We start from the raw sequence: 23,889 nt of genomic DNA on the forward strand, positions 1-23,889 counted from the left end.
TGTGAACAAAGAGAATCAAGGGAGCCTAATAAAGCAAGCAAAACCACACTGATACACAACTCCAAGGGGCGCCATTCATGCTGATTTGATGAAAACACGCCCCTGGAGGAGGGTGTTTCCTTAGAAACCAAGGCTCAGAGAGCAGAAGAAAGTTGTCTGAGGACGTTCCAGTGGTCTGTGGCAGAAGTTGATCCCAGGTCTCTGGGCTCAGAGTCTTTGTGCCTTCCTTTGGCTGTTACCTCTGCACTCATTCAAAGAGCAGGGCTGGTGGTGGACAAACATTTGGAATCCTCCACGAGTCTGGCAGCCTACTTTTCTAGGTAGAGCCTTGCCTAGGCGGAACTCAGCTGATGTAATATAATACTGATGGGCCTTATTTATCCAAGTGATGTGTTCCTGAAAGTGTACATGGCTTTCTGTAAAGCCATGACCTGTTTTAAATGCATGAGGGAAGGTTGGTATAAGGAAGTCGGAAGTGAGCCCTTACTTCCCTGTGTCCCAAGATCTGCCTGATGAGTCATTTTAAGAAGACAATGTATAAAATAATGACATTTGCAGCAACATGGATGGACCTAGAGATTATCATGCTAAGCGAAGTAAGTCAGAAAGAGAAAAACAAATACCGTATGATATCACTTATATGTGGAATCTAAAATATGACACAAATGAGCATATCTACAAAACAGAAACAGACTCACAGACATAGAGAACAGACTTGTGGTTGCCAAGGGGTGGGGAGGGGGAGGGAAGGATTGGGAGTTTGGGATCAGCAGATGCAAACTAGTATATATAGAATGGATAAACAACAAGGGCCTACTGTAGAGCACAGGGAACTATATTCAATATCCTGTGATAAACCATAATGGAAAAGAATATTTTTTAAAAATGTATATATATGTATAACTGAATCACTTTGCTGTATGGCAGAAATTAACACAACCTTGTAAATCAATTATACTTCAATAAAATTTAAAAAAATAAAGAAGGCAACATGGTTTAGGAAAAAGAACACAGGCTTGGGCAGTTTATGGACCGGATTCATATCAGGTTGGCTATTTACTGGCCGTGATCTCAGGCTGACCTTCGACTCTGCCTGGGTGCCCTCCTCCATGGCCTGAGCACAGGATGCCCACCTCGGAGAATAAGTCAGAGGATGTGAATTAGAGCTAAGAGCGTCCAGGATGTGGTGGGAGCTCAGTGCTCCTGTCCCTCAACGTCCCCTCATAAACAGGGACATCCGCCACCCCCGCCTCCCACTGTTTGAGGATCAAGGTGAGATGGGATTTGTGGCTCAGCTCTGAAAGTTGACGGGCACCAGCCGCGGGCAGACAGAAGCAATGATAACACAGATGTCTGTATACTGTGTCCTAACGTGAGCCCTATCATCCTTCTTCCCTATGTTGCGCAGGTTTAACTTCTCAACATGAAACGCTAAACCCTCCTTTTCAGCGCCCATTGCCATCTTCCTCATGGACTCCTGCCATGACCTCCAAATTGGTCTCCGTCTCCAGGCTCGCCACCCCCAACTCTCCTCCACCCAGAAGCTGGAGTGGTGTCTCCAAAAAAGAAGTATACTTACAGTCTGTCTGTGGTCTCTGATGGAAGGGGCTGTCTGGTCTTATTGGTCCATGTGGCTCTGGCTGTAATGTGGCATCTGACACAGAGGGGCACTCAACATATGTCTTTTAAAGGAGCCATGTGGATCCGTGGACGCTGTTGGTAGGCTCTCCCCAGCAGGTATTCCTCTGGAGGTCCTTCCCAGCTCGACCATCCTGTGATCTTCAGAAAATCCACATCAAAGGGGTGGCCCAAGCCCCGTGACGAACAGCACAGGATCTGAAATCAGAGCTCAGATTTTGAATCTGTACCTCGGTTGTCATCTGTAGAATGGGAATAATAATGATGCCTGTGGATAGGGTTAGTTATTAGGATTATCTATTTCACTGAGAACCCTGCCTGGTACTTTCCCCACCAACCCATATTATTTTGAAACAAACCTCATTTCATTCGTAAACACTGCAGCATATGCCCCCACTAGATGAGAACTCTCCATACACACACACATACACACACACACACACACACACACACACACGCCATTATTACATCTAAAATGTTAATAATTCCACAACATCATCCAACTAGTGTTCAAATGTCTCTGTCTCATAAGTAACTTTTTCAATATGTTCAAATCAGGATCCAAATAAAGTCCCTAAATTGCAGTTGATTGATAAGGGTCTTGGGACTCTTGTGATCTAGAACAGGGTTGGCAGACTTTGTCTATAAAGGGTTAGGCAGTAAATATTTTAGGTTTTAAGGGCCATACAGTCTCTGTTGCAACTACTTCAGCAAATAGGTGTGGCTGTGTTTCAACAAAGCCTTATTTACCAAAACAGGCAGCAGGCCAGATCTGGCTCCCAGGATATGGTTTGCCAACCTGTGGTCTGGAGGCTTAATCAGATTCAGGTTTGATGTTTTGACCAGAACATTTCACAGGCAGCATGGTGGCCTTCCATCAGGAGGCACGGAATGCTGTGTGGTGTTACCAGCTGTGTATGCTCAGTGCCTCGATCCATTAATTCTTTAGGGGCTGCAGAATGACAACAGTCTAATTCAATCATTCCTTCACTTATTAGCTGCAATATTTCTATAAAGAGAAATTTCCCTTCATCAGTTATTTGGTTCCACTGAGGCATGGTTTGTACAAGAAAGTCAAGATAATAAATGCTTGATTCTTCTCCTTTCTCTGCCAGTTTTTAAAAACAATGAATTGGGTTCCTTAGCATTCTTCAAAGATAAACAATGGACTTTTTAAAAGAACATTATGAACGAATAAGTTTCAACATAATTGAAGTGTTCTGAGCCATTGCAATTACTACTTTTAATGATGTTTAAATTGTTGCAGCTCTGCCCCAGCTCTTGATAGGACCTCAGGAATCTTTGATAACATCCTTACTTTCTGGTATGACAAAATGTCCCAGGGTCATGTTGTTGGGTTTCTGTTCCAAGCCTGGAGTCAGCCTTCTCCAAGGAGGCCTGGTGTAGAGGGAAATGATATTTAGAAACCCTAATTCAGGCACTGGGGATGCTCACTTTTTCTAGGTCTTTTCAGTCAACACAGCAAGGAATCGTTTTTTTTAAATATGAAAGACCTCAGGGATGCATACTGAAATTTCCAAATCAATTCAGGATTATGAGGGCACTGAGCCTCTTCAATCTGACATTTTATCTCATTTCTCCCAGGCTCAAATTCCAGATTCTCCTGGAAGCTTTGAAAACTAGCAATTCTGGAGCCCTGCCTCAAGGCGCAGGCAGAAAGAGTCAGGCTTGAAAATGCCAGGCGTGGATGAAGAGCCCAGTGTGCAATGCTGCCAAGGGGGTGGGTAGGGATAAGGATGGAGAATTATCCACAGGGACAGAGCCTGTCAATGTGTGGGCAGAGAGTTGTAGGTGAGGAGTGAGTGGGGGAGGGGAGGAAGTTGGGATGAGGGGTGCAGGCAGCATTTTCAGTGGGAGGGGCGTCAGAAGCAGTAGCCGCAGAAGGGCAGGATCAGGACAGGTTTAAAAAGCGAGAGAAGAGGAGCCTTTAACTTAAACTTTCATAAGTTGCTGAGAAGGAGCCTGGGGGCAGGTGGGAAATGAAGCTGCAGGAGAATGAAGAGATAAATCCACAAGCTTCCTCTGGGCTGCAGGTGGCCTGGGTCCCCCTCCTGCTAAGTCTCGGGGCGGGGGGCTGTCGCTAGGATAAAAGAAAAGTGCCCCTCGATCTAGTGTGCAAACTTAAGGACCAGCTCTTATTTTGCCTTTTCCTCCCAGTTGACACAGTGCCTGGTACAAAGGACTCTTTGTATGTTGAAAAGGACTTAAGATGCAAACATAGAAACCAAAGAAAGCTAGTGCAAAACAACAGTTCTCAAAGTGTGGTCTGACCCTTCAGGGGGTCCTTTAGCTCAAAACTCTTTTTATGATAATACAAAAATGTTATTTGCCTTGTTCACGCTCATTCTCTCCTGCCTGTTGGTAGAATTTTCTAGAGACTTCGTAATAGACTGAATGTACCGTAGAAGCGGATATGAGAATCCAGCTGCCTCCTATTAAGGCAGAGAGAAATTTGCAAAAGTGCAAAATAATGTCACTCCTAATTTTTCTCAGAAGTTAGTTGTCATTAAAATGTTATTGATGTTGCTGTGTGATGGGTTTGTTATTATGATTTTTACATGAATTACTACATATTGTTAAAATGTCTCAGTTGTTTCCTCATTTGCTGACTATTGATAGATATGATCCACATAAACAAAAGCTCTTTGGGGGTCCTCACTTTTTAAGAGTGTAAAGGGGGTCTGAGACCAAAAAGTCTGAGAACTGCTGGTATAAAAGGAACTCAGAGCTAGTCGTCAGAGCCAGGGAACATCAACATAAGCATCAATGACAAGCTTTCTGGCCAAGCGTGCCACGTATTCCTGGAAGGAATCCCTGGTGAGCTCCTTGGGCTGGAGGGTGAGACCCTTCCTCACCTCCTGCTGTCCAGGGACACGATGATGGTGTTTGCTCTTTGCAAGGAGGGAGGGCCCATCTCACTGTAGGGCTTTGGTTTTCCTGAATGGACCAAGGGAGTGTATGGCTGAAAATGGAGGTGCTCAGGCTGGAGGGAGGAAGGGGAGGAGGAGGAGAAGGGGGGAGAAGGAGGGGGAGGGGAGGAGGGGGGTAGGCTATGGGTGCGGTGAGGGAGCATGGGCCAGTCTGGAGAGGATGCGGGGCTGCTATCAAGGAGTGAGGGGGTCACCTCCTCCCTCCCCACTGCATTGGTCACCAACACCATGGAAAGTGGCTTCTTTCTTGGAGAAGCCCTTCAAGGGTGCTGTAAAAGAAACCCGAAGCCGGCCAACGGGAAGACTGCCACATATGATTTCAGTTAAAACACCTGGGAGGTTAAATGATTGTTTCCCAAATCCAGCCAGCACCATAGTTCTGAGTAGGGATCAAGAACTCTAAGACCATTCATAAAAACAGAGACCACAAAGGGTACGGCCATCAGATGCTGTCCCTTCTGCCTGCATCATTTTCGGACGCGGCAGCTCTGCCCTCCATTAATACTGCACAAGTTTCTCTGTGACTATACCTTACTGCACTTGTTTACTCACAAACCTAAACTAGCCCTCTTAAAATGAAAAGCTTATGAACACTCATACTAGATGGAGTCAGGAGTTTCCTGAAGGACAAACCTTAATTAGACTGGATTTTTAAAAACTTCTCTTGTGCCGTTTAATTACTAGAGCAAATGTCTCTAATGTTGCAACTTATATGTCATGTAGCCCATATGTCAATGTCCTTAATAAATTTCATGGGCTTTTTACAAGGTTACAATCTTCTGAGAGCTGTCGGATGTCTTTGGAAACCCCTCAAGACTGGACACTGAGGAGTATAAATAACCATTTTTTAAAAAAATTACACTTCTTCTACAACCTTGAATTCGAAATGTGAATATATGAATGTAATAGTTCTGGCATAACTATGCAGATTTATGGGGAATATCAGCTGAGGTTATATCACAGGACCCAACCAGGCCTTCCTCTGTGTGGCTGGGGATTTGTTAAAGTTGGGATATAGTTTGGGGAAATGTGATTTATAGTTAAAGCCATCTGAAAATCAATACAGCTGAAGATCTCTGACATAAGGGTCCCTTGCAGAGCTAGACCTGATTCTAAAATTGGGAAGACAGCAATAAAAATCAAATCTTGAGTAGAAGTAACTGGAAACTGCAAGGAGGAGGGGAGCTTTCCTCCAACCTCCCCGCTGTTTGAAGATGGGCTTGTTTTTTTTTTTTAAACAGCCAACGCAATTCAGCTGGAGGAGGTAGAGTTTTCTACTCCTTGTTTCCGTAGAAATCGATGGACTTTAGCTTATGGAATTGTCCCCCCTGCGTTTCGTATCTAAAATAAAATAATAACCCTCATGGCTCGCATTACTGAATGCATTTCTGGGTCTTGGTGTCTGTGGCTAAACAAGTATTAATTAGATAATCCGCGGAGAGCCCGGGGGAAGCGGGAAGGGGTGGGGGGAATGGAGGCAGAGCTGTAAATTCTATGGCCCTGATTTTGGATGATGACTGCAACTTGCTGGGTGGACTGAGGGAGTCCTGGGGCAGGTGAAGGAGCAGCTACTGGCAGCATCGCATCTGCATTACGATCGAGCAGGGGGCGGAGAAGCCCAGGCTCAATGCCAGCTGCGGATGCCACCTCCCCGGCTCAAACGGTGGGCGCAAAGGGAGAACCGAGGCTGGTGCAGCTACAGCAGCCAAGCCCCCTACCTCCCCCAGATTTCTAGAGAGAAGTCTCCAAGGCTCTCGCGTCCTCCCCGGGCTTCCCGCAACCCTTGCCTCTCCCAGCCTCCACTCAGACCTCTTCAAAATCACTCAGGGGCCCCCGAAGTGGGGACGGGGAATGGGCAGGAACGGGGGTGGAGGGGGTGGGCACAGGAGAGGCCCCGAGAAGCAGAAGGACTCCAGCGGGGGGTGGGGGCTGCAGGGCTGCAGGGACGTACTTGGCGAGGGGAGGCGCAGACTCTTTCACTCCTAGAGATGCTCGCGGCTTTTCTGCGTTTCCCTACGCTTCCCGCTGACCCCCACGTCACCCCTGGAAGTCCCCGCCACTAGGGGGCCAGGGAGCACCGGCGGGGCAGCCGGGCGCGCGCGGCCAGGGAGCCGGTTCAGGCCCTCGCTGCCCCTTTAAGGGTTCCCGAAACTTTCCCCCCTGGTATCCGATGAGTCTCGTCACATCCGTTGGCCGTGGCAGCCGGGGCGCGTTCCGAGGAAACTGGGGACTCGAGTTTCCCGGGGAAGAGGTGCGGCCCGAGACGAGCGAGGGTGAACAGGGGAGGCCTGGGTGGACCCGGGCGGACCCCGCGCCTCGCTTTGACCTTGGCCGGGGAGGGGGGAGGGGCCCGGCCCTTGCGGGGCAGCCGCTGCCCGCCAGAGGGGGCAGCGGCGACCAACTTGCTTAACTTGGCGCGGGCTGGAGCGGCTCCGGCGCCTCCTCCTCCTGCCGCACCTCCTCCCCGGTCCTCCTCCCGCCCGCCGCCGCCGTCGGCGGCCCCGCTGCGCGCCCAGCCCGACCCCGCAGCCCAGAGCGCCGCAGAGTCGCTGAGCCGCTGTCGCCGGACGGGACGGGCCCGGCCAGGCGCGCCCCCCGAGCCCCGCCGCGGGCATGGGCGCGCTGGCCCGGGCGCTGCTGCTGCCGCTGCTGGCCCAGTGGCTGCTGCGCGCGGCCCCGGCGCCGGCCCCCGCGCCCTTCACGCTGCCTCTCCGGGTGGCATCGGCCAGCAGCCGCGGGGCGGCGCCCACCCCTGGGCCCGGACCCCCCGCCGAGCCCCGCGCGGACGGCCTGGCGCTCGCCCTGGAGCCCGCCGGGGGTGCAGCCAACTTCTTGGCCATGGTGGATAACCTGCAGGGGGACTCTGGCCGCGGCTACTACCTGGAGATGCTGATCGGGACGCCCCCGCAGAAGGTAGGTCGGTGCGCGCTCGCCAGCCCGCTCGGACCGGGCGCCCTGCAGCCGGGGGCTCTTGGGGTCACCCAGCTGTGCCTCCACGCAGCTTAGCGTCGCCCCCAAAACAGCAGCTGTCCCCGGAGAGCAGATCTTGGGGACGCAGAGGGGCTCCGGGCCGGGAGCCGGGGCGCGCGCACTCGGGGCGCGGAGCGGTGTCAGTCCTGCCCCGGGCGCAGCCGGGGGTGTGTGCAAGCGCTTCGGAACTTGTTAAGCTCTCCCTCTCCGTGTGGCTGCGAGGCGAGAGACCTGTAACTTGCCTCTAATGGGATTGCCTTCTGGCGAGCGACGCGTCTTTTCAGCGAGGAGACCTGGCGGTGGGCCCAGGGAGCGATACTGCTGTTACCGGGGGAATCACTTAGCGTTAATACTCCCGCCCCTACCCCCGCGCTGTCTCGTCGCTAAGGAGGCTCGTGGACGGCCTCCACAGGCGTAGTACCCTTTCAAAGGGATTCTTGCTTTATCTCAGCTCAAAGCAACCCTGTCCAAGGAGGCTCGCTCGCCGGCCGCCCGCGGAGGGAGCAGCGTTTCCCCAGCTCCACTTTCCTCTCTCGGAGTTGGCTGGTCAGCTTCCTCCGGGCTGGCCCTGCTGCTCAGCCCCTCTGCGCCGATCAAAGAGTCTACACACGTGTGGCGAACGTGTTAAATGCAGTAAAAGGACTGGGAAAAAAAAAAAAAAGCGCGGAGCCAGGCTTCCGGGGACCAAGAGGTCTCCCAGTGACAAAATAAAAATAAAATCAGCGATCTTATCCTCATTTTCAATTATTAGCACTTTTTGTAGCAAGAAACAAATGTGCCCAGGCCCGGTCATCTTAAGAAAAACAAAATCCCAGGAGTTGGTTTGGCCTCCCTTCTCCTTACAAACTGCCTAATCTGTGAGTTGAAGTCAAGTTTCTCTTATCCGTTGAATACGGGGTCTGAAGATACTTTATTTTTAACATTGTCATTTGGGTTTTAATTCAGCCATGATTCCCCCATAAATAGCACATACTCATGACTTTGGTGTAATTCTAATTAAATTATTCAAGACTTTCTTAAGAGGAAAGACATGCCATGCTAATCTCTTTAAAAAAAGAAACTCTACTGACTAACTTCTATACTTGTTTAATTAGTTTAAAAAAGAAAAGCCTTCAAAAATGTATTTCGGCTCAAAACTTTGATTCTGGTTGCCTTTCATCTAAGCGCTGTCTTTGGCATCTCCTCGGGTGGATAGTGGCTGGAGAGCAGGGGGAGGGCCGGGCGGAGAGAGTCAGCTGAGGAAGCTTAACTTGACAAGAGGTTGGAGCTGGTAAAAGCCACCACGTGAGAACACGCGCTGGTGGTGAGAACCTGGTGCATTTCACTTTTCACAAGATTTCATGAGATAGTATGAACCTCTTTTTGTGGCCTAAGGATAATCTTTTGGAACAGGCCTTAAATCATTCACCACTTGGGAAATGTGTGCCTGGATGTTTTGAGTCGAAGGGAATTCTCTCAACTAAAGTAAAGTAAATTTGGGCAGTTTGGGTCCTGACGCCTGTCTTCCTCCAGAGAAGAGGGGAAGGGAAAAAAGCATCTAGAAGAACGAGAAAATATTTCTCTTGGGCTTGCAAAAAAACAAACAACTTTCCTAAATAATAGTTTGTCTTTATTAATTAATCCAATGACCTTTACTCTAAAATAATGAAGTTTAATGAATTAACAAGAATGTATTGAGTATCTTATGCTGATATCTTTACCTTGGCCAAGGAAATAGTTCATTCAAGGTTAGTTCTCAGTTACACATTCGCATGTTTCCAGGGAGGGCTGTTTTTAACAATCCAGATTTAATTTTTACAGTTGACGGGAAGTGAAATATTCTGTGCCTCCTTCTTGACCTGATTTAGTAATAAGCTGCTTTATAGCAGAATTCATGTGTGCGCTTTCCAAATGCCTACTGTAAACTCTCAGGTGTTAATGACGAGTGCATCAGGATTCATTTCTTGCCTACCTCCCCCTGAAACATCTCCGACCACCGGCCAGGTATTTGCAGCAGGCAAGAGGGGGCAGTCATAGGGTGACTTCTGAACTTGAAGGAAGTTTTTTCCTGCTCTGTTAATCGCCAAGAGTCATGCATATGTTCTCTGCTGATTCTCTGAAGCCTAAAATAAAACTTGCTTAGGTGGAGAGAAAAATGGAATTGTACATTCAAGCAGTAAATAATCAAGAATCTTTTGAAAATTAAATAATAGTCATAGCTAGTGTGGAGGGCGCCCCTTTTGGCTAGCACTGTGCCGTGTGCCTTGCATGTGCCATTGCAGGAAATCCTCACAACAGCTCCAAGTTCTTACCCTGATTTAGGGGATGGGACAACTGAAACTTGGAGAGGTTGAATGACTTTCCCAGGGCAACGGGACAAGAAAAAAGGAAAGCACCAGAAGTTGAACCCAGGCAGCTGGACTCCAAAACACAAGTTCTCAATGACCTGGCAGATACCTGGTCCCTTCCCTTCCTCCCTTCTGACTTCTTTTCTTTGGTTTTTGGCCTCCTATCACCCTTTTCAGCCAGAGATCCCTGAACCGTACACCCCAAGGTATTAGGAACTTAACACGTGACACAAACTGGACTCTCCCAGCCCCTGCCGTTCCCTCCATTGAGTCCCCTTCCTTCCAGGTAAAGCTGAAGGCTCAGCATCATGAATAATTGGATCAGAGTCCCACCATCCCTGCTCTCCCATGGGAAAGGCAACTGTTGGAAATGTGCTCATTCCCTGAATGCTTTAATCAAGAACGGGAGTCCCTCGTTCTGCCTGACACCCTTCAAGACATCACAGTCATGCGCCTGGAAGGCTGTGTGTGAGCTGCCTCACGTTGGCATGGAGATGAGTGCCGAGGCTCTGATACCATTATGTGACTTCTCTCTAACAGTGGAGAACCAGCAGCTGCTTGAACCATGTAATTTGGTCTTATTAATAATAATAATGGTGTTCTAAAGTGATTATAATTACAGCAATTTCCATTATTTTTTTTTAAAAAAGACTTCCACGCTAACACAATAAATCCAACTGAAGAAGAAGATGAAGGTCCGAGGCTATATACCTGGTAATGGCTTCAAAAAGTCTTTTGGGGTTTCTGTTGAAAGATTTTCTGTCATCTCCACTAATAGAGATAAAACAGACAGCAAAATGAGTCTCGGATTTAAACATTGGAACGTATGTAAAGAGCTAACGAATTATTTGGGGGGCTCACATTTTAATCATGGCACGTGGGCTTACTTGCTTCTTAGTACACAGTTATCTGGAAGATTTTGGATTGAAGATATGTATCTGTCATATACAATTTAAAAGTTTGTCTTTTTCAGAATAAGCCACCCAGTGTCCTCAAATTACATTAAGCTCACTGCAGGGGAGGCTGAAAAAGGGTCAGCAAGAAGACATTTGATGGAAAAAATTGAGATGGTAAACGACTAAAGACAATGAAGAAAGAATGGATCACTGGGATGGAAAGAGCCAGAAAGTCAAAGCTCGGTTCCCACTAGCTCCTTTCGGGGGAAAGGTGCCCTTCCTGAGCTTTGGAGCAATAATCCAACATCAAAGGCTTTATTATGGAGGACTGTGAAAGGCCAAGCCAAGGAATCCGCTCCAAACAACTTGGAGAGACAGAGTCTGAGAAATCGTTAACAACTGTGTATTAATAGCTATAACCTTGATTTCAGGCTTATCGGGTTCTGGACACCATGCTAAGCATTTTGCCTGGATCACTTCATTTTCTCTTCACAACAGCATGTACATGCTGAAGTACGTACGGTTATTTGACTTAGTTTTCAGATGGGGAAACAGAGGCTCAGAGAGGCCAAGTCGTTTGTCCCAAGTCACACTGTGAGCGGGCTTATCCGTCAGGTCTGCCCCAGTCCACAGTCTAAGCACTTCACCGCTCTGCATGCTGCTATTTGAGTCGCAGTGACTTTTTTTCTTAAAGAACCATCTTTATTTATCTGTGAATGACTTGGGGGTAGTGGGAAGCGTCCTGGACCCACTGCAGGGTCCCAGATCCTAGTGGCATTACATACTTGACGATGGGCAGGTGACAACCTCCCCATGCTTCCTTTTCCCCATTGGTTGAAGATCTTTTAAGTTCTTCTTAGTTTCCTGCAGCTGATGTAATGAATGACCACAAACTAGGTGACTTAAAACAATAGAAACATACTCTGTCACAGTTCTGGAGGCCAGGAGTCCAAAGCCAAGGTGTCTGTGGGGCTGCGCTCCCTCTGAAGGCTCTCGTATCAAGACAGGAACTGGGGTTTAGGACTTCAGCATCCCTTTTTTTTTGGCAGGGTTCGGGGGGACACAATTAACCCATAACAAGTTCATTCTAAGTTTATCATTCTGTGGATTTTTTTTCTTTCATTCTATCCCATCTTTTACTTGCCGATAATTTTAATTTGGAATTCAAGTGTAATTTTCATCAAAGGCAGCAGCACATGGTGGTTTTGGTGTTGTGTGACACAGAGTCTGTGACAAGATATTGTGCTGGGGACAGGGCCGGGGGTCGGGGAGGGGAGGGTTTGGGTTATTTTCTGTATTTCGGTAACAGTTTCCTCACTAGAGAATAATCACTTAAATTTTTAAAATGTCTTTTGTCCTGTTGCCTTCATTCTAGAATTGCTGTAATTATTGCATAACTTGGGAAAAGCCCACTTAGACAAGCTCAGATCACTGGTATTTAAATACCTATGACTCACAAATACTCATGTTGAAAGCTTGTTTCATGTTTTAAAGACTTTGTAAGGCATCTGTCACCCCTTTTCAATGGAATCTGTTTGATATGAAACACACGCCTTTTCCCCTCAAGAATCTCCAGCATTTTCTTGACTTCTGCCTGACTTCCTTTGTTGTCGGTAGGTGGCTTGACCTCCTCTGGGCTTCCTGTTTCCTCCTAGAATGATTGCTGACCCCGTTCTAACTAAAACCAAAAGGGAAAGGTCAAGGTGAGCCATTGCGAGAGGGATTTCTCCTCCAGGGTGGGCTGTGTCAGAGCTGAGGAGAGGAATTTAGAGGCGGCATTTTCCCTTCCTCGGGGTGTGGGATAGCACGCCCTGGGGTTTATTTTATATCCCAGACACTGAATGGAGCAGGTCAAGCCTCTGGCCCTGGATTCAGGGTCCACCTGGGCTGAGGACCGGGGTTGGTGGCTTCGGACTCTCGCCCCAGCCCCAAGCAGAGGGCAGCAGGGGTAGGCGTTGGGTCCCGTCTGATGGTGAGCAAGGCACTTCTCCCTCGAGCCTAAGAGCCTCCTTTTAGGACTAACAAAGGGCCTTCTCCTTACACTTGGCTCCCCTGCCATCTGTCACAGGTTCCTCCTTGCACTCACTCTGTTCTGCTTGCCCAGCCCAGGCTGAATGTTGACAGAGGACCTCATTGTTTGTTAGTGACAACGGATACCACCTGGAAAACAGAACCCACCCGTGAGGCAGGTAGACGGCCCACCTCGGCTTCTGTGCCTCGTGCATGGATACTGAGGGGTACGGTGTGAGTTAGGGTGTGTGTCCCATATTCTGGGCCAGTTTCCCGGGCTGTGGAGAATGTGTGTGTGATGCCTGGTTGGACCGGCTTTCATGGGGCTCCCCTTCATCCTCTCCTGGCCCAGATGGACTATTTGATTTTTTTTGCCTACCGTACTCAATAAAAAAGTCGCTTTTTTGCTCTTGGAATTCTCAAAGAGGTAAAGCGACTCTTGGAGAGCCGACACATCACCACAGGAAGGAAACAAAACTCGTAGGTTTGTTTCTGAGTTAATGCTTGCTACCCCGCACAGGTCTCAGGTTGGACGTTTCCTAGTTTTATTATACGGCGCATCATATATCACTACCTAGAAACACACAGTCTCAGCCCTGCCATTTTAGGAAGATGAAGAGGACTGCCTTCAGTGTAAAGGCGTGATGCCCTGGGACGGCTTCATCGTGCCCGCGAGCCGTAAAGGGCAGTGGAAAACCTCTCCCTACATTTCACACTAGACTGAGGACACACGGGGGGAGGATTTATACCCGGCCCTCCCAAGGACCCTGCGCACCTCCAGCCCTCCCCAGCCCCGTGCCGGATAAATGCACTTCTTGGCAGTGGGCTGAGAACTACTTCAGTTTGTCTGCCCTGCAAACCCCCTGCCAGAAACCCAAGAGAACTACCCACAAGGCAGCCCCCTCAGAAAGGGGCACCGTGGGGAAAAAGGGTGGAAAGCACTGAATCAAAAGGTTTTCCAGGTAGCCTAGGGAGGGCGGGATAATCAGGTCTGACCCCCTTTCAAGGCAGGATACACTGCCAGAAGGGAAGCTGCTGCTTTGTGAAGGGGGGCGTGGACTCCAAGCCCCAGAGGGGCATCCAGAGCCCTTTTCGCTACATCAAGCTGCCTCCTGGGGAAATTCATTAGCTTTCCCCAATCAGACAAGCCACCAAGGAGCAGGCAGGTCTGCGCGTTTGTCACAGCCTTTGGGAATTAGGCATTTCTGGTGCTGATCCCAGATGGGCTGCTTGCCAGATATTGATGTGGGCGAGCAAGTTCTTCAGCCTTTCGGGGCCTCAGTTTCCTCATCTGTAAACTGGGGATTTCACCGGGTAACCTGAGATGCTTCCTAGAAGCTCTGACACTCAGTGATTATAATCCATTTTGTTGGTGAGAGCTCCCGATAGCCCTAATTTTCAGCAGCTGCATGCAGGTGCGTCACCCGGGGGTCTATTAAGATGCAGAATCTGGTTCAGGCCCTGGGGAGCCGGGGGGGGGGGGGGGGGGGGGTTGGGTGAGGCTGGATGCTGCCGGCTCTGAGGGCAGAACTGGAGTCCTTGCTCCGCAAACCAGCTGGCTGCAGGGAGGACTGAGAACACCTTGTAGGGTTGGTTAAAAACACAGATTCCCAAGACCCAGGCCAGACTGACAGGGCGAGAGAGCCTGCACCGGGGCCTGAGAATCTGCATTTTATCACGTCTCTCAGCTCCCTCCCCCACGTAAGCAGCAAGCCTGGCCCCGTCCCTTGGACACTATTTGAGGCCACGAAGAGGCCAGAGTCTCCTCTGCTGGGTGGTTTCCTGAACGCAATCGGTAGGTTCTTTCATCTTCCTAAAGGCTGTTGTCTGATTAAGTGTTAACTCTGCCCGTTTAGGAAATCCCTACCTCGAGCAGATTGGGTTCCAGAAGCTTCCTTGCACTTGGCAGGTTGGAAAGGTGGAGTGCGCATTCTCCAGAGCAAGAGCTCTAGGGCCGTGCTGTTCAAAGTCTCTGTGCTGACTGTGTCCTTTTGAAATTTCCAGTCTGTCCCGATCAGTCGTTTGTAAATCAATGAAAATGAATTACTAGGAAAAGCAAAGTTTAAAAGACATACACGTACAAGAGCCATATTTTAAATTATGAGCTTCAGCGGACGTCCCGTTTTCTGTTTGCGCTGATCTCAAAGTTTCCAGGGCTTCCTCCCCCATCCTGTGGTTACCTTATTGCTGACACGTAACCATTTGTTTGTGGATGGGTGCCACCAGCGGGGCATTCATGGAGTGCAAGTTAGAAGTTGTTACAAATGGTTCCAGTTACATTTGTTTTGCCACCTCCTGTCTTTAGCGGGACAGTGGTCATTTTCACTAAAGCAAAAAGGAAATGTGAGTGTTGGGTTCTCGGCTTTCAGCCCTCTCAAGGGGGGGTGGGTATAGAGCTTTATCCTACGGGTAGCAAGTAAGTCTAACTCAGCGGTTCCCGATCCAGGGAAATTGTATCCTCCAGGGGACATTGGGCACTCTCTGGAGACATTTTTGGTGTCACAGTTTGGGTGGTACCACTGGCATCTGGTGGGTGGATGTCCAGGGACATCCTACAATGCACAGGACAGAGCCCCTCACCCAACAAAAGATTACCTGCTCCCAAATGTCAGCAGTACCAGGGATCTGAAATCCTGCCCAGAGCAGGGAGGGAGGCTGTCCGTCACAAGCATCTGTGTGGGCACCAGTGGGGAGTGGCAGCAGGCCCACACCTGTGGGTCTCCGGATCTTTGCAATCCTGTGTTGTTCCAGTGCCGTGGTTCTTCTTGCCAGATGCAGTAAGGCACTTCTAACTCGAGTGATTGGGGATGAAAGAGGTGAAAGAATTTTGAACTAGACTCAAAGGATGAGCATGCTTTACTCCTTCATTCTGTGTATTTATTAAGCACCTGCTGTATGCTAGGCCCTATCCTAAGCCCAGGGATGCAACAGTCAACTAGACGAAGATGGCCCTTGCTTTTCTAGAACCTGCGTGTTTGTTGGGAAGACAGATTGTAAAGAAAGTAAACAGAAGTTTTGATGGGTACCAAGAGACAGTACAGCCTGGTGATGGGCGTGGGTAAAGACCCCTTTAGAAAGGGGGACCCATGTTCCAGGATGAAGCCAGGCAGGCAAAGCCTATACCAGGAGGGCATACAGCACCAGCACAGTGGGCCACGGGGAGCCGCTGTGACATGCCCGGCTTTTGGAGCAGTTCCTTATTCATCTGCTTTAAAATTGTGCTTTGAGGTTCGATTTTATTAGAACCAAGGCCTTGCAAAGTGTGAAAACATTATGCTACATGCTTCTAGGTCACGTGTGTGCAGGGTGTGAGGAGTTGGGGGAGGGGAGTTAAGTATGGTTGTCAGGGGGAGTTTCTGAATAAGGAAGGAAAGTTAAACTCGGGGTGCCGGGGCAGGTGGGGTGCAGGAGACCACTTAGACTTGTGTCTTGGTTTGGGTTTCCCCAGAAACAGACTGAGACGAGGATGTGAGTTGGACAGTTCACTTGGAAGGGGATGGGGAAGTGTGGGTAAGGAAGAGGTTGCAGGCGTGGGCAGTGGGCTCAGTCCCCTGGGATCTCTGAGAGGGAATGTCACCTAGACTCATCTGTCCCAGCTGAAGGGCAGAGGAGCTGGACATTTACCATCCACTCCGGTTGGTCCTGGGTGAGGGCTAACGGGGGCAGGTTTGTGGTCCTGCAGCTGCTGGCAAGAGAAGCCTGCAGGCAGAGTCCCAGGAGACTTTAGGGTCAGGGGCACAGAATTATTGGCATCAGCACAATGTACTGCGGCCACGGCACCCCTCCTGCCTGGAGCCATGGCTGGCGCAGGCTGGGCTAATATTTGAGGAATAAAAGAATGATTACTCTCTGCCACTGAATGTATTTGAGAGCATCATTTTGGCCCACGAGTCACAAAGCAGAGTTTTAAAGCTCTGCTTTAAAATCCTAACTTCCTGGAGTGTTCTAGAATCTAACTCACGAAAGCCTCTGTGAGTCAGTCCGGAGCGAGCCTCTCATTGCTGCGTGTACTTTGAACTTTTTTCTGGAAAAGGAAGATGTGATGTGTAAGCACTGGGAGAAAATGGTTGGGGGGCAAAGAGAGATTTCGTTTGAGGTTAAAAACAACCACAAAACCTCCTTTGAAAATCGAATGCTCTGAACATAAGGATTTTCAAAACCTTTTGAGTGGCTGGCGCCTTGTGATGTGGAAGAGCAGGCATGCAAAGGTCACAAAACTGCCAAGTTCCTGATCCAGGGACACTGACATGTCATCTAATCCATAACCACATTCACCCAAGTGTGGCTCCCCTGTGTGCGTAAGAATTTACTACCTAATAGTTTGCTTATAGTCTCCATAACATCAATTCTTCAGTATACACAAATTTCAAAAATATATAAAATACTTTTTGTTGTCCTTTGATCAGTAAGTGTATGTACATTTTGGCTCATTCACCCTGTAGGACGTGGGTGACTTCCATTTCCCCACCTCCTTGGTTGCTTCACCCAGATAGGAGATGCTGCAGTGCCCATTCAGGCTGGGCTGGCGGTGGGGGTGGAGTCCTCACCTTCCTCTCCACGTCTGAGCAGGTCGTTCACTTGGAGCCTGTTCACCTCTGCGTCTTAGAACGCACGCCTTGTTGTCCTGGGTTTATGAACCGTGAGGCTGGCCGGAGAACTGAGAAATCCCAGTATTTGTGTTCAGGCTTCCGGCGGAGGCAGGGACCTGCTGAACCTCAAATCCGAGCCTCATGCCCCAGCCCGGCTTCACCAGAGCTCCGTGGGGGGGGCTTCTGGGGGTCAGTGGTGCCCTCTTCCCGTTTCCTGCCGGTCCTTCAGTCAGCACCACCTCCGATCCCCACCCAAGAGTGAGTGGAGACACAGGAGCCGGGCGGTCCCGGCTCCTCTGGCCAACAGCACCTTGATGTATATCCCTCAGAGACTTTTTTCTTTATTATTGAAGTATAGTTGATTTACAATACTGTATTAGTTTCAGGTGTACAGCATAGTGATTCGGTAGTTTTATAGATTACACTCCGTTAAAAGTTACTACAAGAGAATGGCTGTAATTCCCGGCGCTGTACAATATGTCCTGTTGCTTATCTATTTTATGCATAGTAGTTTGTATCTCTTAATCCCCTCGCCCGATCTTGCCCCTCCCCCTTTCCTCTCTCCAACTGTATATACGCTTACTGCATCTTCTTTATCCATTACTACTGATGGACAGTTGGATTGCTTCCACATCTTGGCTATTGTAAATAGGGCTGCTGTGAACATTGGGGTGCATGTGTTTTCTTATTCTTTGGCTATATACTCAGGAGTGGGATTGCTGGATCATATGGCAATTCTATTTTTAGTTTTCTGAGGAACCTCCATACTGTTCTCCATAGTGACTTCACCAATTTACATTTCCACCAACAGTGTAGGAACCTCAAAGCACAATTTTAAAGCAGATGAATAAGGAACTGCTCCAAAAGCCGGGCATGTCAGAGCAGCTCCTTTTCTCCTCATCCTCACCAGTGTTTGTTATTTGTAGACTTTTTGATAATGGCCATTCTAGCAGGTATGAGTTGATATCTCATTGTGGTTTTGATTTGTGTTTCTCTGATGATTAATGATGTTGAGCATCTTTTCATGTGCCTATTGGCCATCTATATCACTTCTTTGGAAAAATTTCTATTCAAGTCTTCTTCCAATTTTTTGATTGGGTTGTTTTTTTTGATATTGTGTTGTATGAGCTGTTTATGTATTTTGGATATTACCCCTTGTCAGTCATATCATTTGCAAACATTTTCTCCTATTCCAAGGGTTGTCTTTTCATTTTCTCAGTGGTTTCCTTTGCTGTGCAAAAGCTTTTAAGTTTAATTAGGCCCCATTTGTTTATTTTTTTGCCTTAGGAAACAGCCAAAAAAATATTGCTACGATTTATGTCAAAGAGTGTTTTGCCTATGTTCTCTTCTAGGAGTTTTATGGTTTTAGGTCTTACATTTAAGTCTTTAAACCATTTTGACTTTATTTTTGTATATGGTAGGAGAAAATGTTCTAATTTCATTGTTTTACATGTAGCTGTCCAGTTTTCCCAACACCACTTGTTAGAGGCTGTCTTTCCTCCATTGTATTTTCTTGCCTCCTTTGTTATAGATTAATTGACCATAGGTGTGTGGGTTTATTTCTGGCTCTCTATTCTGTTCCATTGATCTATGTGTCTGTTTTTGTGTCAGTACCATGCTGTTTTTATTCCTGTAGCTTTGTAGTATAGTCTGAAGTCTGGGAGGGTGATACCTCCAGCTTTGTTCTTCTTTCTCAAGATTGCTTTGGCAATTCAGGGTCTTTTCTGGTTCCATATGAACTTTAGGATTATTTGTCCTAGTTTTGTGAAAAATGCCATGGGTATTTTGAGAGATTGCATTAAATCTGTAGATTGCTTTGGGTAGTATGGCCATTTTAACAATATTAATTCTTCCACTCCAAGAGCACAAGATATCTTTATATTTCTTAGTATCATCTTCAGTATCCTTCATCAATATTTATAGTTTTCAGAGTATTAAGTCTGAAAGGTGAGGTTAAGTTTGTTCCTAAGTATTTTATTCTTTTTAATGTGATTTAAAAACTTTCTCTTTCTGATAGTTCATTATTAGTATATAAAAGAGCAACAGATAACCAAATATTAATCCTGTATCCTGCAACTTTGCTGAATTTATTTATTAGTTCTAATAGATTTTTGGTGGAGACTTTAGGGTTTTCTATGTAGAGTACCCTCAGTCTTGAAGCTAGTTTTACATTGTCATCTGCCTTCATGCTGTTGATAAGCCCAATGCCATTGTGATTTCTGATTTTTGTCTATGAACTGTATATGAACTATACATGAGATATTGTAAATGTGTTATTATTAGACCTGGTATTCTGAAACTTCATGATGATGTCTTTTTTTTTTTTTTTTATGCTGGTTGCTTGGTGAGTCTTTTCAGTCTAGAATTTCAAGACATTCAGTTCTGAGAAATTTTTTAGTAACTGTTCTCTCCTTTGGACCTCCTATTATCCAGATGCTGGGGCCATCCTGTGTGGTCTCTCCTATTTCCCATCTCTTTGTCTTTTGGTTCTACTTTCCATATTCATTTCTGCTATCTTAATTCTAATTTTCAAGAACACTTCTCTGAATGTTTCTCTTTTGATTGTGCCTTATTCTTGTTTCAAAGTTGCATACCTTCTATTACTCTGAGAAAATTATGACTGTTTTTTGAAGTTTTCTTTCAGCTTCCTGCCTTATCTTCTGAGTTCCTTTCCTCAGGGTGTTTGTCATGGTCTCTGTGTCTCACCTAGAGGCTTTTCTCAAATAGCTGGTGATTGTGGCTGTCTTTTTGTATTTAAAAGAGAAACATTACAAGGCTGATTGGAAGTTCAAGGCTGTATGTACACAGGGTATGGAGTATGTTCTCATTATGTGTGTCCATGTCTAGTTTTTGAAACATGGCAATGGTAATGATTCTGTTACCTGACCTGTGGCAGCTATTTTCAGTTGAGTGACCAAACTAAAACACCTTCCCCAGTCTCTTCTCTCCAGCCTGAATCTGTTCACTGGAGCATCCTTTGCGACTAAGGACGTAGCTGTGGACAATGGGATCTAAATGGGATCTCCTGAGGGATTTCAGGGAAAGTGTATGTTTTCCTGATAAAGGTGGCAGGTGTGGCTGGGATTATAATTTCTCCTCCCTCCTGTGTTTGATGCAAATGCAAGGCCTTCCACAGGGGCAACCAACTTCTGACCTTGAACAAGAGGTCAGGGGGAACAGCAGAGATCTGACACTGACTTTCCCTGAGATGTTTATCTAATACCAACTTTCTCAAGAGACTTCTTGATATGGAGAAAAATAAACCCCTACTTGTTTGGGCTACTCTAAATCTATAGTTTTCTGTTTACTTGCAGCCAAAAGCATTCCAAATGATGCATCATCATATCTTTGGGGGGAAATAATAGCTTAATAATAATTAAAAAATAGTTTAGGGCAATTAGTCCTTCTTTTCCTCTCCTTGAACTCTCCAAAGAAGAGAAGAACACGTCTAAAAATCTTGTCACTATTGTCTTTGTTGCTGTTATGGACAAGGCGCTTATTTCCAGTGATCAAGGTGTGTCCCTGTTACAGGAATCTAGGCTTTGGTCACCACAGAAGGAACCCCACAAGAGAGGACCACCAGAGGGAGTTTGTATGGGGTAGACCAGAGATCAGCCAACTAAGGCCTGTGGGCCACGTCTGCCGGTTTCCTTAATAAGGTTTTATTGGAACACAGCCATATGATTTGTTCACATGTCATGTGGGGCTGCTTTCGTGCTACAGTGGCGGAGTTGAGTGCATGAGACAGACACCATTTGCCAAAGTCTAAGATACTGACTATCTGGCTTTATACGAAAAAGTTGGCTGACCTCTGGGTTGGACTGTCAGGCACTAGAGACTAAGGAGGGAGTAGAAAGGGCCAACTGACTAGCAGTGGGTTTCTGCCCACCGCAGGAAGCTGCAGGTGGGAGCCATCCGTGGTGGGGATGGGGAGGAGGAGACAGTGGTTCTAAGGAGCCCCCTGCATGTAGACATCAGCCACATCCAGAATCTACCATCCGTGAAGTCAAATAACAACGTTCCTGCCCCTTACCTTTCCACTCCCCCTGTTTCAGTCCTGGAGAAATCTGGGGCATCATTGTGATCAAGGTGGGGAAATAGAAATAAATCCAACCACACCTCCCCTTCCCCTCTGTATCTCTGAGCCTCAGGCAGGCCCATTATATTGGATGCCAGAAAGAAGCTTCGACGTTAAAGAGGACGGGACTTATAATACCTAAAAATAAATTTATTGCCAAAAAGCTATTAGAAAAATATAGCTTTGGCCAAGATTTCATTAAAGCATGGGGAAGAGCAATTTGCAGAGCTTGTTTGAAGGCATTTGTATGACAAGAGAAATTTCTATTAAAATGTTATCCCATCCTACAAAGGCTATGGAGGGGAGTTTAGAAATGTCTGGGCAAATTCATATGCATTTATCCTTTGGCTCAGAAAGCCACTCCTAGGAAATTACACAAAAGTTACATTGGGCAAAAATAGGAAAAGTAATTCACAAGACTAGTCTTTGGAATGTTACTTGTAATACCAAACGATTGGAAACAACCCAAATGCTCATGGGAAGGGGACTGGGGGTGTGAACCACGGCACATCTGTCCCGTGGAATGGGAGGCAGCTGCAAAGAAACGAGGATGCTCTTCAAAAGCTTCAAGTGAGGACAGCAAGGTGGAGAAAAGGGAGGACAGTGTGCATCTAAGAAAGTGGATTCAGCGCGTGCAGGTGCCTCTCTCTCGAGATTGTCCAGGGCAGAAGTCGCCAACATTGCGCGGATTCTGCAGCCATGTGAGCCCAGCCTCTGTGCCCGCGCACGCTCCCCTTCTTACAGAGGCTGCCGTAGTTTTCAGGCTTCAGCACATCATTGGTCTGGTTTGTTTTTAAAGACAAGACCTCTGAAGATGAGTTACATGCCTTTATTTCCCAGAAAGCCACAGTTCCAGATTTGCTGACCTTTATTGCAATTGTAAGTGGCCGTCAGCAGCATGCTACTTCATAGGCATTGAAAAAAAATAACAAATATAATTAAAACATGTCCTTTAAGGTGATATTTTATTTTATTTTTTTAAATATTTTAAAAAATTTATCTTGTTTATTATTATTATTATTTTTTTTTTGGCTGTGTTAGGTCTTCGTTGCTGCAAGCGGGCTTTCTGTAGTTGAGGCGAGCAGAGGCTACTCTTCGTTGTGGTGTGCGGGCTTCTCACTGTGGTGGCTTCTCTTGTTGCAGAGCTCGGGCTCTAGGCGCACGGGCTTCAGTAGTTGTGGCACGCAGGCTCAGCACTTGTGGCTCATGGGCTCTAGAGCGCAGGCTCAGTAGTTGTGGTGCACAGACTTAGTTGCTCCGGGGCATGTGGGATCTTCCCGGACCAGGGCTCGAACCCATGTACCCTGCATTGGCAGGTGGATTCTTAACCACTGTGCCACCAGGGAAGTCTTTAAGGTGATATTTTAACCCTGAGCTGGAAACAGCTTTTCAACAGAAACTCCTGCTATGGAGAGTCTTTTGAAGATGATATCTTTAAATGTCTCCATCATGATTTGGTTTCTACAACCAAAAATGATATAAGTTTGCTACCTATGAAAATAGTTTTGAACCCTTGACCTGGAAACTGAATTTTCTACCTGGATAAAAATCTTCCAGAGAATTTCAGCTGTTCAAGAAAAATAACAACCTAGAGATAAGTTGTACCTTATGGTTGGTTTGCTGGAGCTACTTATTGACATTTGGGAAGATGAAAGGTTACCATCCACTGTCCCCATTTTACAGATGAGTAAGCAGAGGCGCAGACAGTCACAGTGTTGAGGCAACACACTGCATGAGGCCAGAGCCAGGATTTCAAAATGAGTGAGCTGGTCCCAGACCGTGTGCTCTGAACCACTTCGCCAAGCTGCCTCTTAGCACATAAGTTATGGATAGACACACGTATAGGGGTTGAATACTCAGATATATTTTCCTTGATGGAGCAGTTTAAACAAAAATTTCACTAGTCTATGAGAATTCAGGAGCCTTGTAAGGGAGGGTGGACCTGGTTTGATTCAAGAGAAACTGCCCATTGCTGAACTGAGCCAATGTGTCTGGTCCTCAGGCCAGTCCTTGGAAAAGCACAGATGCTCAGAAAATAGCCATTCATTTGTTCACTCTCCGGTCTGTCCCTGACACTTGGCCTTCTGGAGAATGGACCGGCTGCCTTCTTTAATAAGCTCCTCCGCCAGAGCAGTCCCAGAATAGAATTAGACAATTGAAAGCTTTATCTAAACCATAAATATCAACTCCCAGCGGTGGTTGCCAGGCGGTGCCTGTGTGTGCGTACTTACCCCTCTTTCCAACTAGCCTCTAGGAGTTACACGCCTTGAGTTTTAGCAGTGCCCACTTTTTTACGAGGCAGTCTCAGAAGTCAAGGTGGCATGTGCTCCGCTTTTTCCGCCTGTGTGTGTCGGGGGGAGGTGGGTTGGCTTCCAGTGGGAAGCAGAGGCAGAAGGAGGCCGGAGGAGGCTGGCGAGGGGCAAGGTGCTG

The 23,889-nt window shown here is 47.3% G+C and overlaps 1 protein-coding gene across 2 annotated transcripts in view; it reads left to right on the forward strand.

The window, feature by feature from the left end:
* The first annotated feature begins 6,789 nt into the window (after window positions 1–6,789).
* BACE2 (beta-secretase 2) overlaps window positions 6,790–23,889 on the forward strand; it is an 86,967-nt gene continuing 69,867 nt past the window's right edge. For both annotated transcript variants that reach the window (XM_036851565.1, XM_036851566.1), the window contains exon 1: window positions 6,790–7,502. In XM_036851565.1, coding sequence (XP_036707460.1) covers window positions 7,203–7,502 — 300 coding nt within the window. In that variant the 5' untranslated portion in view covers window positions 6,790–7,202. The remainder of the gene's footprint in view (window positions 7,503–23,889) is intronic.

The sequence above is a fragment of the Balaenoptera musculus genome, chromosome 4 (genome assembly GCF_009873245.2).
Source record: "Balaenoptera musculus isolate JJ_BM4_2016_0621 chromosome 4, mBalMus1.pri.v3, whole genome shotgun sequence".
Taxonomy (NCBI): domain Eukaryota; kingdom Metazoa; phylum Chordata; class Mammalia; order Artiodactyla; family Balaenopteridae; genus Balaenoptera; species Balaenoptera musculus.